The following is a 13937-nucleotide window of genomic DNA, read 5'->3' on the forward strand; positions in this document are numbered from 1 at the left end:
TCAATAGGTCATTATACATACATACAATTTACCTGAGTATATTCTCCCAGACAGCACTGAATCTTATATAAATTGCGTATTATAGGACTTCTGGGTTTTACTTCCTTAATTACTCTGTTAAAAAAAATGGGCATTACAGTTAACTCCTCCCCATACTTCCATACGTAATCACAACTAACTGTAGCTAGATATTTGTTTGCGAAATTCCCGAGGAGGAAACCACACATGGATTTTGAACCTATGGACTGCAAAACAATCTTCTAATACATTTAGAAAATTCGAACTCACACAAAATATGTAGAGGAAGGAAAAAATAGACAGAGCGTACAATCTAATATGAAAGATACCTATCCTTCCTTTTGTAGTATGCTGTATTTTAAAACTGTCCTCCAATATAAAAATTACCAAACACAACTATATTTAGTGACAATTAAGGATGTAACAGGACACACTCCAGCCAACCAAAACATGAGCAAGGAAATAAAAACATAACAAGATAGTCCTTTCCACCTTTATATTGCCTCCAAAGCTATTGATAATGCATTTCAATGTTCCACGAGGCTTTCACTTCCAACTCTAGCAGATATCCAAAAGCAAGATGTACAGCCCTTCTAATATAAACTCTTAATAGTGACCACCTATGCTTTTACATAAACAGATCAGCACATCTGATCATTACATATTCCACACATTTATAAAGTTATTCTGCCTTAACACTGCTAGGGTCACTATTAAGATTCTGTACTAAGGTGGAAGTCTAATAAAGCTGGGGTATGCATTACTTTTTGGTATCTGGAGATGGAAGAAAAAGTTTTATGGAGTGCTAAAGTGCATTATCAACAGTGTGTGTGTCTTTCTCAAATACAGCCTATGTATGTATTTTGGAGTCTGCGTATGAGGAGTAACAATGTAGCCAAAGGGCATGGACCAGAGTATTTTAGAATTCTTGCAGAGGGGAACAAAGAAAAGAGACAATTCAGCAGGGAGGGGAAAAAATCACCAAGAGGGAAGAATTTTAAACTCTTAAATCTTTCTGTATCAATTCATTTCCATCAAACCACCATGGAAAATTAAAACAGTGCTCAAAGCTTAAATTTTATGTTCTGGTTTTTGCTATTTCAGTAAGATTTTTACAAAATAAAGGTTTAATAGCCACCTGTTTTAAATTGAACTCTGTAGTGCAACCTTCACTATTATTGCTGCACCATAATCTCTCCAAGACTAACATGAAAGAACACTTCTATTTAAAGCTCTTTACAATCTTCAATCATCTCTTTACATTTTACATAGAAGACAGCAATTTTAACAGATATCAGCTCCTTAATTTTGAAGAGTTTACAAATTAGTCAAGACTAATCAAGCAAAAGGAATTAGAACTCTTTTCTTGTTGAAATCCTGCTCATACAGACTAGATCAGCAGTCCCCAACGTGGTGTCCCCGGGTGCCATGGTGCCTGCGGGGGCATCTAAATGCGCCCACATCCTGGCCGATGGTCGAGCATCTGCCAAAATACCACCGAAATTCATCGGCATTTCGGCGGCAACGCCTCTCGCTGCTGACAAGTGGTGTCATCGAGAGACATTGCTGCCGAAATACTGCCGAAATTCACTGGCATTTCGGCAGATGCTCGACCCCCGCCACGGTCCTTCGTCTAGCACCCGCCAGATGAAAAGGTTGGGGTCCGCTGGACTAGATTATGGTTTTAGGCACAGTCTTGAGCAAGTGGTGAGAGCATAAAATGCACCATCAAGTAGACCAAAGAGGCACCCTCAGGGACATCCCTCCAAAGTATAGTTGCCTCTCATCCCAGACAGACAGTAATTTCTTGCGGCTCTATACCAGCGTCAGATGATAATGCCCCAACAACAACTCAGCTGTGTTAGCCGGAGTGCTCCCTTACCTCCCCACCTACTTGTTCCAGTATGAGGAGTAGTGGATGCAGTGTCCACTTACTCCTATGTGCTCCACATAGTCCAAATCACAACATGACCATATCATCTAGGCCACTCCTCTTCACTATTTTTGAAGAGGGCACCACTTTGGGAAAAAAGTCTTCAATGTGAGAGCCACATCAACCCGACACCGACGGTTGAACACATACCCGACACAGCCGGTTGAACACTCTGAGTTCTTTGTTAGTTGATATGGTAATATTACTATTATTGGTAATATTGCTTGGGGTGCAGGAGGGGGCGTTGGGGGCTGGCTCTGGGAGGGGGCTCAGGGCTGGGGCTTGAGGTGCAGGAGGGGATGAGGGCTGCAAGCTCTGGGAGGGAGTTGGGTGCAGGACAGGACTCCAGTGTTCAAGTGCAGGAGGGGGTATGAGGTGCTGTCTCCAGGAGGGAGTATGGGGGGCTGGCTCGGGGGGTTGGGGTGCAGGAGGGAGTATTAGGGGCTGGCTCTGGGAGGGGGCTCAGGGCTGGGGCACGGGCTTGGGGTGCAGGAGGGGGCATTACCATTACCAAATTGTCACTCAGTCTGTGACAGCTATGAGAGGTTGCAAATTCTGTTCTCATATTCTCTGGAATAAATCCAGTTATCCTGATAGTTAATGAAATTACTGTGCACATACTTGAGTGTATCTGAGAATGGAATTTGGCCTTAAAAAGTTTAGTTAGTACAAAAAGCTCATACCTTAGCATCAATCTCTGCAGATCAGTAGAAGCTCTACTGTGGCTCAAGGTAGCATATAGCCCTAATATTACAGGCTAGGCCCATGGGTCATAAAAATATACTTTGGCCCTCTTCACAGAATAGACCTGGCACCATTAATTCAACATGGACAAAGTTTTCTTCAGTTAAAGTACAGTCAGGACAATTCTGAATGATCCTTTTCTGGGGCTAGTATTATTAGTCCTTTAAACTCAAACTGAAAAAAACATAAGGTATTTGTGCTGTTGCAAAAGTCTAAGTTATCCTTGCATTCCGTACAATTGCACATTGTAAGTCTTATCACACAGTAAAAGCCTCAGGATTGTTTTTTTTTTAAGTTTCTTTTGCTTAGTGTATTTATTCCCCCTGCCAATCTTCAGGTATTGTTTAGCGGTTTGTATATAATGTGGCTCTGAAGCTACGTTTGAATGACGGTTTAAAATATTTTCTACTTCTTCACTCTGCACTTTGTATGGGAAAATACCTATCATTTGCTTGACCACTCATTTTGGGCCAGATTCTGGCATCCTTACTCAGGCTGAATCCACAGGCAGGCCCACTGACTTCAATGGCACCATTTGTGGCGTAAAGTGCTACTCGTATGAAGAAGGGTGTGTTAGAGTCTGGCCCTGTGTGTCCTGAACATTAATTTTCACCAAAAGGGGCCTACTGACACAAAGTTTAACCAAGAAATTAAATGCAAAAAAATTACACAAATTAATCTTTTGGTGAAATGTAATGGAAAAGAACAATTGAGCTATTTAGCACATAAACCCAGCTGTTCCAACTGAGGAGTCTAAAAATAATCACCCTAAAAAAAGAAAGGATGCAAGAGCCAGTATCAATTCACTTTAAAGTCAGTTGTGAAATATTGATGATTAGACAATGTCAGAACTTCGGACATGAACTTTCCTCACAAAGGACAATGGACATCTCAGTAGTTCCTTGAGGACACAGCTTTGCCAGGTGGGCTCCATGGAGGAGGGTTTTCATCCTCAGGGATAACCTGGAGCTTCTTTTGTTTTTTCTCAATCTGGTCTCTCCTCTCTTTCTTTTCCTGAAATTAGAGGCAGTTGTGTCAGAAGTACTGTGTCAAAGGAAAATTAAATAATTACTATTTTACAAAAGGTATTAGTTGAAAGTCCATGATGTTTCATGGGTACAATTCATAAATTGTAAAAAAAGATCAAAATGGATGAGAACTTAAACAATGGCTCACAGCAGACTACAAATCCCAGCGATGATTGAACCTGGAGATATTTTAAACAAAAAGTGCTCTCTTCACCCTAACTCAGACTGTGCACACTTCATAGTGACACAAAGTCTCAGCGACAATCCTGGAATCTTATTATACAGAAGATATAGAGGTAATGTTAATGTGCAATAGGGAGTTGTGCTTGGAAGCTCATCCTAGCATCCCTTATAGAAATACAGCTACATAGCATGAGCAGTAAACATCCATGCTGCAAACTTACATTTGTCCCAGGTTCAGGTGGATGCTTGGAGCTGAGCTATGCTGTGCACTACCCAAACACAGAGCATGACATACAAGGCATAGCAAGCTAATTTCTGTATTTATCTTCAATTGACTATTCGCATCTTAATACCTCAAATATAGGACTCTTGAATTCCAATATTAAATACCGTTTTCAATAAAAAAGGATGGGATTTGATGTCTATACCTTTCAGTGCCCAAGTAATTTAGAAAGCACTATGCTGTAATAAAACAGGTTTTTAACAGTTTAGTTATAACAAATCTCTGTCGTTTTAATGTCATGCTAACAGTGTCATAAGGTTCTAATGACTTTTTCATAGTTTCAAACATAGCATTGGGAAATTAGAACAATGATGTTGAGCAGCATGTTTGCAAAAATCATTTCACGATATGTAAATTTTTAGTTTGTTCCTTTGTAAAATATTTATAATTCATTCTGCAGAGAACTTTGGTTTTCAACAGAAGTTTCAAAATGGGCAGTCAATGAATTCCCAAACTCTGACTCCTTCTAAAATGCTTTTTGAATTAGGGATGGGCAGTCTGGTTTGGCCAGATTCACATCTAATTATTCCACTGAATCAATGGAGAGATGCAAGGAATATCTTGGGCTCAAATGATAATATAAGCTTTGAGGTTCCAGACTAGTTGACTTAACTTTTGCCTCTACAAGCTGTCACTGCTCTCTTCTCCCCACTCCAACGCAAACCTTCATTTGACTGACAAAGCCTGAGCTTTTTGACCTTCAGTCAAGCTGCAAGTTACTTCTTTAGGATTTTCTAAGGGAACACTGTAGTGGTTTGAGGAGGAAAGAGTTTGTACTGCCAAGGCAAAATTTTATATTCTTGTTGAAATACTGAGCTGCATATGAGTTTAGGGTGGGTACATACTCTAAAACGGAATAAATATATGATTGGTGCACACTGTTTGGAATATATTCACACATACTGCAGATGTATTTCAGAATTAACTTAATTGCAGTCACTTTGGAATCTGTATTGAGTACAGAAATAAATTTTAGGACTGGTATTTGATATCTAGTGATTTAAAAAAATAGAATTTATTGTATCACTGGGGGCCAGTACTTAACAAATAATATCTTACTAAGGAATTGCACCTTGCTGTATGTAACACTGTATTACTGAGTACATGCTGCATAGTATGTTTGTTTTAAGGAAAAACCCAATTGCATAGTATATACTCCAGGATGAGCATTAAAGCTGTCTGGGCAGCTTAATTAAGAATTTCTTGATTTCTTGAGGTTTCAGTTCCTAACCTTAATTTGCATTAATGAAGTTTTTTTTATAGTTTGAGTGTTCTTGTTTGGCTGGTTTTTAAAGAGAGAATTTGATAAGCAATTCCTGCCAAGACAGCCCTTCTGCTATCATCTCTCCCACCCCTCGAACATGGCCATTTGCACAAGTAGTCCTCACCACTATTCACATCCACATGAGAAATAACTTACCAAAAACCTTCTTCCTCCCCAAATAATAAATAAGAGGGTTGTGTGCACACAGGTGTTGTGGGAAGCATAATCAGAATTATGGAAGCGATACAGTAAGAAACAAAATAGCAGCAGCCAGCCATATATTAAATAATATTTGTTTCAGGAACCCTGTTTCAGGGTAGGTTTAAACTGCAGCTGCGAACGGGACTCCGAGCCTGACAGACAGACTTGTGCTAGCAGGGCTCGAGCTAGCATGCTAAAAATAGCAGTACGGATACTGCATGTCCAGAGGAGGCCTGGCCTAGCCACCCAAGCTCCAGCCCTGGGGGCTGACTGGACTTGAGAACCTGAGCTGCTGGCTGAGGCTCAATGTTCACATTGCTGTTTTTGCACACTTACTTCAACAGAACTGAGTCAGTGCAACTTTTCTTCATTTACAACATCTGACAAGACCATATCCCATGGCAGTGTGGTTGCAACATAATGATTTTGTTTTACACAGTTAATGAAGCATTAGGGAGAAAAATAAAAGGAATAGTAGTAAAGCCCATGTTTCAACATTGCTGAGCTACTATTACACCACTACTGGGCTAGATTTCCAATAGATAAAATTTTTCAAAACAAGCCTTAAAATGTGTAAAATCATCCGAGTTATTTCCAATACAAAAAATAACAAATCTGTAAAATCCATCTAATTCAATTTGCCACAACTCCTAGAGTATATAAACGTGTAAGGTGCATCATGAAATGAATAATGTTAAAAACTGGGTGTTTAGCAGTGCTAACCCTCAGAATAAGGGCCAAGCTTCTTAGAGGATATGTAAACTGGCTATACTATCTCCAAGAGCTGTAGTTTTGAAAGAGTGTTTACTTGAAATCTCACTACTTACCAGCTAGAACCAGGTGTGGTGTCAGTATATATGCTTGCAAATATTGTAATATGCCTACAGGCATCTCTTAATCTATTTCAGGTATTGATAACACTCCATGGTATAACAAAATGGAAATCAAACCACTATTGCTATTAAATTGAGTAGCTAAGAGGTAAATAATATCATAAAAACAGAATTTTAATTACTGGACTAATTGTAGAGGAACTTAAAGCTATCTTTTTCATGTTAGAGTTTTAGAGGTGTTAATAAGAAAAACTCAGCATTTGCATTTCTAGAGTTTTAAATTCCAGGATGGAAAAAGTCCTGTTCACACTCTTCCCTTGAGATAAGCATGCACACAATCAGTGAACTCTATGCTACAGTATGACACTTCAGTAACAACAGAATTCCCTGTTCTATTCTATTTTTATGTTTTAGAAGTATTTAGAGAGGACTTTAAAATTCCTGTTTTGTGCTATCCATAAAGGCTGCCATTTGCTCCATGAGCTGAAAGATTTAATTAATTCTCAAAACTATTTTCCCCTACTGATTGCTAGTGGGAAGAATTAACAGAGTTTCATTACGTTCCTTGTCTTCTAATAGAACATTTTTTTCTTATTTACCTTCTTACAACTACTGCCACCAATAATCTAGGTACATACAAAAATCCTCCTAGTTACCTAGGTAATAAATTGACAACTTGATTCACACAAGTGTTCTTTCCCTAAATTTATAAAAAGTGAAAGTTTTACATTCTCATTTTTTTTATATAAGCCTAAATATTGCTCTAGCCAGCAGAGCAAGGATGGACAGAAACACTGGCTGATGTGACCTCCAAAATACAGAGACTTGAGCCACAGACAAGTGCAAGATTTCAGAAAATGGACAGAGATGTGCCGTGGGGTACAATCTGCTCCCGTTCAGAAGAGCAGCAACAAGCATGTCAGTTAGGCCCTGATCCTGTGGACACTTGCACATACTCAGCTTTAAGCATGTAAGTAGGTGCTTCACTTTAGTGGGACTATCTGTTTGCAGGATTGATGCTTCAGTGTGCTGCTGACAGCATCACCACAGGTGGTGGTGGGGATGGGGCAGAAGAAGCTAGACATTCTCCTAATCAGCAAATCGTACCCTTTGAGAGCACAGTGTATGTTCCTATGCATTAGCATCTGTCTCCTAGGGTTCCCCTGAGCGGTAGTAAAGCAATTTTGACTTGCTGTTTTTTGCGGGACTGGAAAGGCTCCTAATGACTTCTTCCCACACTAAGACATCAGAGGTCACCCCTTCCTATCAAATGAAGGCAATCTCAATCCTCAATGTAACTGTTCTTATTTGTTGTGATTTATACAGCTCCGCATATTTAAAACTGTTTCCTTGAATCTAAATGCACTCACTTTTGCAGCTGGTGCTGCTTCTAGCCTTTGCTGGTTCTGTGCTGTGCTGAGTTGGCCCTTCAGAGGTGGCTCTTCCTGACAGTGAATGGGAGAAGAGAAGACTGTACTTTCACTGACTGTAAAATGCAAAGAACACTATGGCACATAGACAAGGGAGACTATATCCCGTGTATGCCAGATGCCATATACACTGCACTTTTAAGTGACTTGCTAAAATAACCCTCAGAGGAACTGCATAAAAAGGTATATTACTGCCATCACCTGGTCACTTTCATTACATGATGAAAAGCATTGAAGATTATAATTCAGAAGTTATTCACATGCATTATTTGTTAAAAAAAAAAAAACCACACGGATAAATGTAGTAAAGTGTGAAAAAATATGTTTACCAGCCATCTTTCATATTCTTCCATAGCCCTTTTATCTTTTTCTTCCCTTTCAACCTGTTCTATTTCTTGCTGTCTTTTCTCTTGGATTTTTTCTGTCTTCTTTTGCTTTACAAATTCTTCCTTTTTCTCATTCCTAAATATGGAGAGAAATATAAGATACTATTCACTGAATTAAAAAAATGCTGCAAATGTGACTCGTTAATCAAACATCGGGAATAGCGCCAGGAATTGACATTTATGTCTATTGACAAATTTGGTAACATGGTTTGAGGATAAACTACAAACAAAGCTTTAAAAAAATCTTCAAAGGCAACGCACATGCACAAACCCTCTGAACCATCAAGATATACACATGTATAAGTTGCATTCCCCTTTAGTGTCATTGTAATCCTTTTCTTCCTTCTCCCTTTCCTCACATTTGTGTCATCTCTAAAATTAGACTATAACCTCTTCAGGGTAGGAATCAGTCTCTGTAAAGCACAAAGCACACTTCTTGGTGATATTAGAAAAAAAAAAATCTATCCAGCAGACATGTATCTCATGTACTGGTGAACATACCTGCTTTGTCCAGTTGTTAGATTTCCAACACAATAGACTATATAAAACCCCAAATTGTTGTTCCTGCTTTTTTAATCCTGGGTTACTAATTAAGCATGGGATTGGTAGTACAAGGTTCCATGCTATCCAATGTACCTCACTTTTGATTTCCAACATTCATACTTTTAAAATCATTGGCCTTTCCTGAGAAGAGACTTTCAATTTAGCAGATTGAATAAAAGCTGTATGGCAAGTTTTATAAAGTGGATAAATGAGAACGAAAAGCTACCACATTTGGGAACAATAGGCCTGACCCTGTGAGGTGCTAAGCACCCTTCCCTCCCACTGATTTCCATGAGAATTGAGGATCCTCAGCCCCTTGCAGGTTCAGGCCCTCAGGCCAAATATTCCCAGAAAAATGATTAGACACAGGTGAAAGCAGCAAAGAGTCCTGTGGCACCTTATAGACTAACAGACGTTTTGGAGCATGAGCTTTCGTGGGTGAATACCCACTTTGTCAGATGCATGTAGTGGAAATTTCCAGGGGCAGGTATATATATGCAAGCAAGCTAGAGATAACGAGGGTAGTTCAATCAGGGAGGATGAAGCCATGTTCTAGAAGTTGAGGTGTGAAAACCAAGAGAGGAGAAACTGGTTTTGTAGTTGGCAAGCCATTCACAGTCTTTGTTTAATCCTGAGCTGATGGTGTCAAATTTGCAGGTGAACTGAAGCTCAGCAGTTTCTCTTTGAAGTCTGGTCCTGAAGTTTTTTTGCTGCAGGATGGCCACCTTAAGATCTGCTATAGTGTGGCCAGGGAGGTTGAAGTGTTCTCCTACAGGTTTTTGTATACTGCCATGCCGAATATCTGATTTGTGTCCATTTGTCCTTTTCCGTAGAGACTGTACAGTTTGGCCGATGTACATAGCAGAGGGGCATTGCTGGCATATGATGGCGTATAGTACATTGGTGGACGTGCAGGTGAATGAACCGGTGATGGTGTGGCTGATCTGGTTAGGTCCTGTGATGGTGTCGCTGGTGTAGATATGTGGGCAGATTTGACATTGAGGTTTGTTGCATGGATTGGTTCCTGAGCTAGAGTTACTATGGTGCGGCGTGCAGTTACTGGTGAGAATATGTTTCAGGTTGGCAAGTTGTCTGTGGGCGAGGACTGGCCTGCCACCCAAGGCCTGTGAAAGTGTGGGATCATTGTCTAGGATGATTCATAGATTCATAGATTTCAGGGTAAGAAGGGACCAATGTGATCATCTAATCCGACCCCCTGCACAAAGCAGGCCACAGAACACTACCCATCCACTTCTATAACAAACCCCTAACCTATGCCTGAGTTATTGAAGTCTTCAAATTGTAGTCTGAAGACCTCAAGCTGCAGAGAATCCACCAGCAAGTGACCCATGCCCACACTGCAGGGGAAGGCGAAAAACCTCCAGGGCCTCTGCCAATCTGCCCTGGAGGAAAATTCCCTCCCGACCCCAAATATGGCGATCAGCTAAACCCTGAGCATGTGGGTAAGACTCACCAGCCAGCCAGTCAGCACTCAGGAAAGAATTCTCTGCAGTAACTCAGATCCCATCCCATCCAACATCCCATCACCAACCACTGGGCATACTTATCTGGCGATAATCAAAGATCAATTGCCAAAATTAGGCTCTCCCATCACACCATCCCTTCCATAAACTTATCAAGCTTAATCTTAAAGCCAGGTATGTCTTTTGCCCCCACTACTCCCCTTGGAAGGCTGTTCCAGAACTTCACTCCTCTAATGGTTAGAAACCTTCATCTAATTTCAAGTCTAAACTTCCTAGTGTCCAGTTTATACCCATTCGTTCTTGTGTCTACATTGGTACTAAGCTTAAATAATTCCTCTCCCTCCCTAATATTAATCCCTGTCATATATTTATAAAGAGCAAGCATATCCCCCCTCAGCCTTCTTTTGGCTAGACTAAACAAGCCAAGCCCTTTGAGTCTCCTTTCATATGACAGGTTTTCCATTCCTCGGATCATCCTAGTAGCCTGTCTCTGAGCCTGTTCCAGTTTGAATTCATCCTTCTTAAACATGGGAAACCAGAACTGCACACAGTATTCCAGGTGGGGTCTCACCAGCGCCTTATATAACGGTACTAACACCTCCTTATCTTTGCTGGAAATACCTCACCTAATGCATCCTAAAACTGCATTAGCTTTTTTAACGGCCATATCACATTAGTGGCTCATAGTCATCCTGTGATCTACCAATACCCCAAGGTCCTTCTCCTCCTCTGTTGCTTCCAACTGATGCGTCCCCAATCTATATCTAAAGTTCTTATTATTTATCCCTAAGTGCATGACCTTGCACTTTTCACTATTAAATCTCATCCTATTACTATTACTCCAGTTTACAAGGTCATCCAGATCTTCCTGTATGATATCCCGGTCCTTCTCCGTGTTAGCAATGCCCCCCAGCTTCGTGTCATCCGCGAACTTTATTAGCACATTCCCGCTTTTTGTTCCAAGGTCGATAATAAAAAGGTTAAATAAGATTGATCCCAGAACCGATCCTTGAGGAACTCCACTAGTAACCTCCTTCCAGCCTGACAGTTCACCCTTCAGTATGACCCGTTGTAGTCTCCCCTTTAACCAGTTCCTTATCCACCTTTCAATTCTCATATTGATCCCCATCTTTTCCAATTTGACTAATAATTCCGCATGTGGAACCGTGTCAAATGCCTTACTGAAATCTAGGTAAATTAGGTCTACCGCATTTCCTTTGTCTAAATAGTCTGTCACCTTCTCAAAGAAGGAGATCAGGTTGGTTTGGCACGATCTACCTTTAGTAAAACCATGTTGTACTTTGTCCCAATTACCATTGACCTCAATGTCCTTAACTACCTTCTCCTTCAAAATTTTTTCCAAGACCTTACATACTACAGATGTCAAACTAACAGGCCTATAGTTACTCGGATCACTCTTTCTCCCTTTCTTAAAGATAGGAACTACGTTAGCAATTCTCCAGTCGTACAGTACAACCCTGAGTTTACTGATTCATTAAAAATTACCGCTAATGGGCTTGCAATTTCATGCATCAGTTCCTTTAATATTCTCGGATGAAGATTGTCCGGGCCCTCCGATTTTGTCCCATTAAGCTGTTCAAGTATGGCTTCTACCTCAGATGTGGTAATATCCACTTCCATATCCTCATTCCCGTTTGTCATCCTTCCATTACCCCTAAGCTCCCCATTAGCCTTATTAAAGACTGAGGCAAAGTACTTATTTAGACATTGGGCCATGCCTAGGTTATCCTTAACCTCCTTTCCATCCTCAGTATGTAGCGGTCCCACTTCTTCTTTCTTTGTTTTCTTCTTATTTATATGGCTATAGAACTTTTTATTATTGGTTTTAATTCCCTTTGCAAGGTTCAACTCTACTTGGCTTTTAGCCTTCCTCACTTTATCCCTACATGTTCTGACCTCACTAAGATAGCTTTCCTTGCTAATCCCACCCTTCTTCCACTCCTTGTAGGCTTTCTGCTTGTTCTTAATCACCTCTCTGAGATGCTTGTCCATCCAGCTTGGTCTACAACTCCTGCCTATGTTTTTTTTTCCCTTTCTTGGGATGCAGGCTTCCGATAGTTTCTGCAGCTGCGACTTAAAGTAATTCCAGGCCTCTTCCGCATTTAGATCCACAAGTTCTTCAGTCCAATCCACTTCCCTAACTAATTTCCTTAATTCTTTAAAGTTAGCCCTTTTGAAATAAAAAACCCTAGTCCCAGATCTATTTTTGTTTATCCTTCCATCTAGTTTGAACTGAATTAGCTCATGATCATTTGAACCAAGGTTGTCCCCTACAACCATTTCTTCTATGAGGTCCTCACTGCTCACCAAAATCAAATCTAAAATGGCATCCCCTCTTGTCGGTTCTTCAACTACTTGGTGAAGGAATCCATCAGCTATCACATCCAGAAAAATCTGATCCCTACTATTCTTGCTAGCACTTGTACTCCAGTCTATATCTGGAAAGTTAAAGTCTCCCATGATCACACATTTCCCATTAGTGTTTACTTCCTTAAAAACATTAAAGAGGTCTCTATCCATATCCAAATCAGATCCCGGCGGTCTGTAGCACACCCCAAGCACTATCTCAGGGAAGGCTCTAGTAGCTTTCTTTCCCAGTGTGATTTTTGCCCAGACAGACTCTGTCTTGTCCATTCCATCACTTCTTATTTCTTTACAGTTAACCTCTTCATTGATGTACAATGCTACTCCACCACCTTTGCCTTTATTTCTATCTTTCCTAAACAGCACATAGCCTTCAATACCTGTACTCCAGTCATGATTACTATTCCACCATGTTTCTGTTATCCCTATAATATTTGGTTTCACTTCCTGCACCAGTAGCTCTAGTTCCTCCATTTTGTTCCCTAGGCTCCTCACATTAGTGTACAGACATCTTAATTTTTGCCGTTTGGCTTCACTCACATTCTGTTCCCTGTTAGGCACGGACATTCTACCACCACCATCACCTGTTAGTCTCTTATCTACACTACCCTTACTCCTTATGCCAATTCTTCTGTCTATGGCTGTATCCCCTCTTACTTTGTTTACCTCCCTCTCAAGGTTAAATTCCGGTGTGGAGATCTTCCGAATAATCTCCCAACCATCTCCCCCAAATTTCTAGTTTAAAACTCTCTTAATCAGGTCAGCGAGCCTCCATCCTAGAAGTCTATTTCCCTCCTTGCTCAGGTGAAGTCCATCCCGAGAGAACAGTCTTCTGTCCGTAAATGCTTCCCAATGGCCGTACATCCCAAAGCCCTCCTTATAGCACCATTGCCTGAGCCATCTGTTGATCGCCATAATCTTGTCACACCTTTGTCGCCCTTCTCTAGGAACCAGCAGAATCCCACTGAAGATCACCTGAGCCTCGATTTCCTTAAGCATCTTCCCCAGTCTGGCATAGTCTCCCTTGATACATTCCAGAGAGTATCTAGCCGTATCATTCGTTCCCACATGAAGGACAATCAACGGATTCTTCCCCGCTCCCGCTAGTATCCTTTTCAGCCTCAGGTCCACATCCTGTATCTTAGCACCCGGCATACAGCACACCCTTCTGTTCTCCCGATCAGCTCTAGTCACAGTAAGGAGTCTCCAATCACGTAGACCA

At 40.7% G+C, this 13937-nt stretch overlaps 1 protein-coding gene across 5 annotated transcripts in view; it reads right to left on the minus strand.

The window, feature by feature from the left end:
• Positions 1–3488: 3488 nt before the first annotated feature.
• MAP9 (microtubule associated protein 9) overlaps positions 3489–13937 on the minus strand; it is a 33465-nt gene continuing 23016 nt past the window's right edge. For 3 of the 5 annotated variants that reach the window (XM_050946369.1, XM_050946367.1, XM_050946366.1), the window contains exons 13-15: positions 8247–8379; positions 7858–7932; positions 3489–3709 (exon numbers count right to left, since the gene is read on the minus strand). In XM_050946369.1, the coding sequence (XP_050802326.1) occupies positions 3587–3709; positions 7858–7932; positions 8247–8379 (331 nt within the window). In that variant the 3' untranslated portion in view covers positions 3489–3586. The remainder of the gene's footprint in view (positions 3710–7857; positions 7933–8246; positions 8380–13937) is intronic. The other 2 variants (XM_050946370.1, XM_050946368.1) reach the window with 1 other exon arrangement.

Source organism: Gopherus flavomarginatus, chromosome 3 (genome assembly GCF_025201925.1).
Source record: "Gopherus flavomarginatus isolate rGopFla2 chromosome 3, rGopFla2.mat.asm, whole genome shotgun sequence".
In the NCBI taxonomy this organism is placed as follows: domain Eukaryota; kingdom Metazoa; phylum Chordata; order Testudines; family Testudinidae; genus Gopherus; species Gopherus flavomarginatus.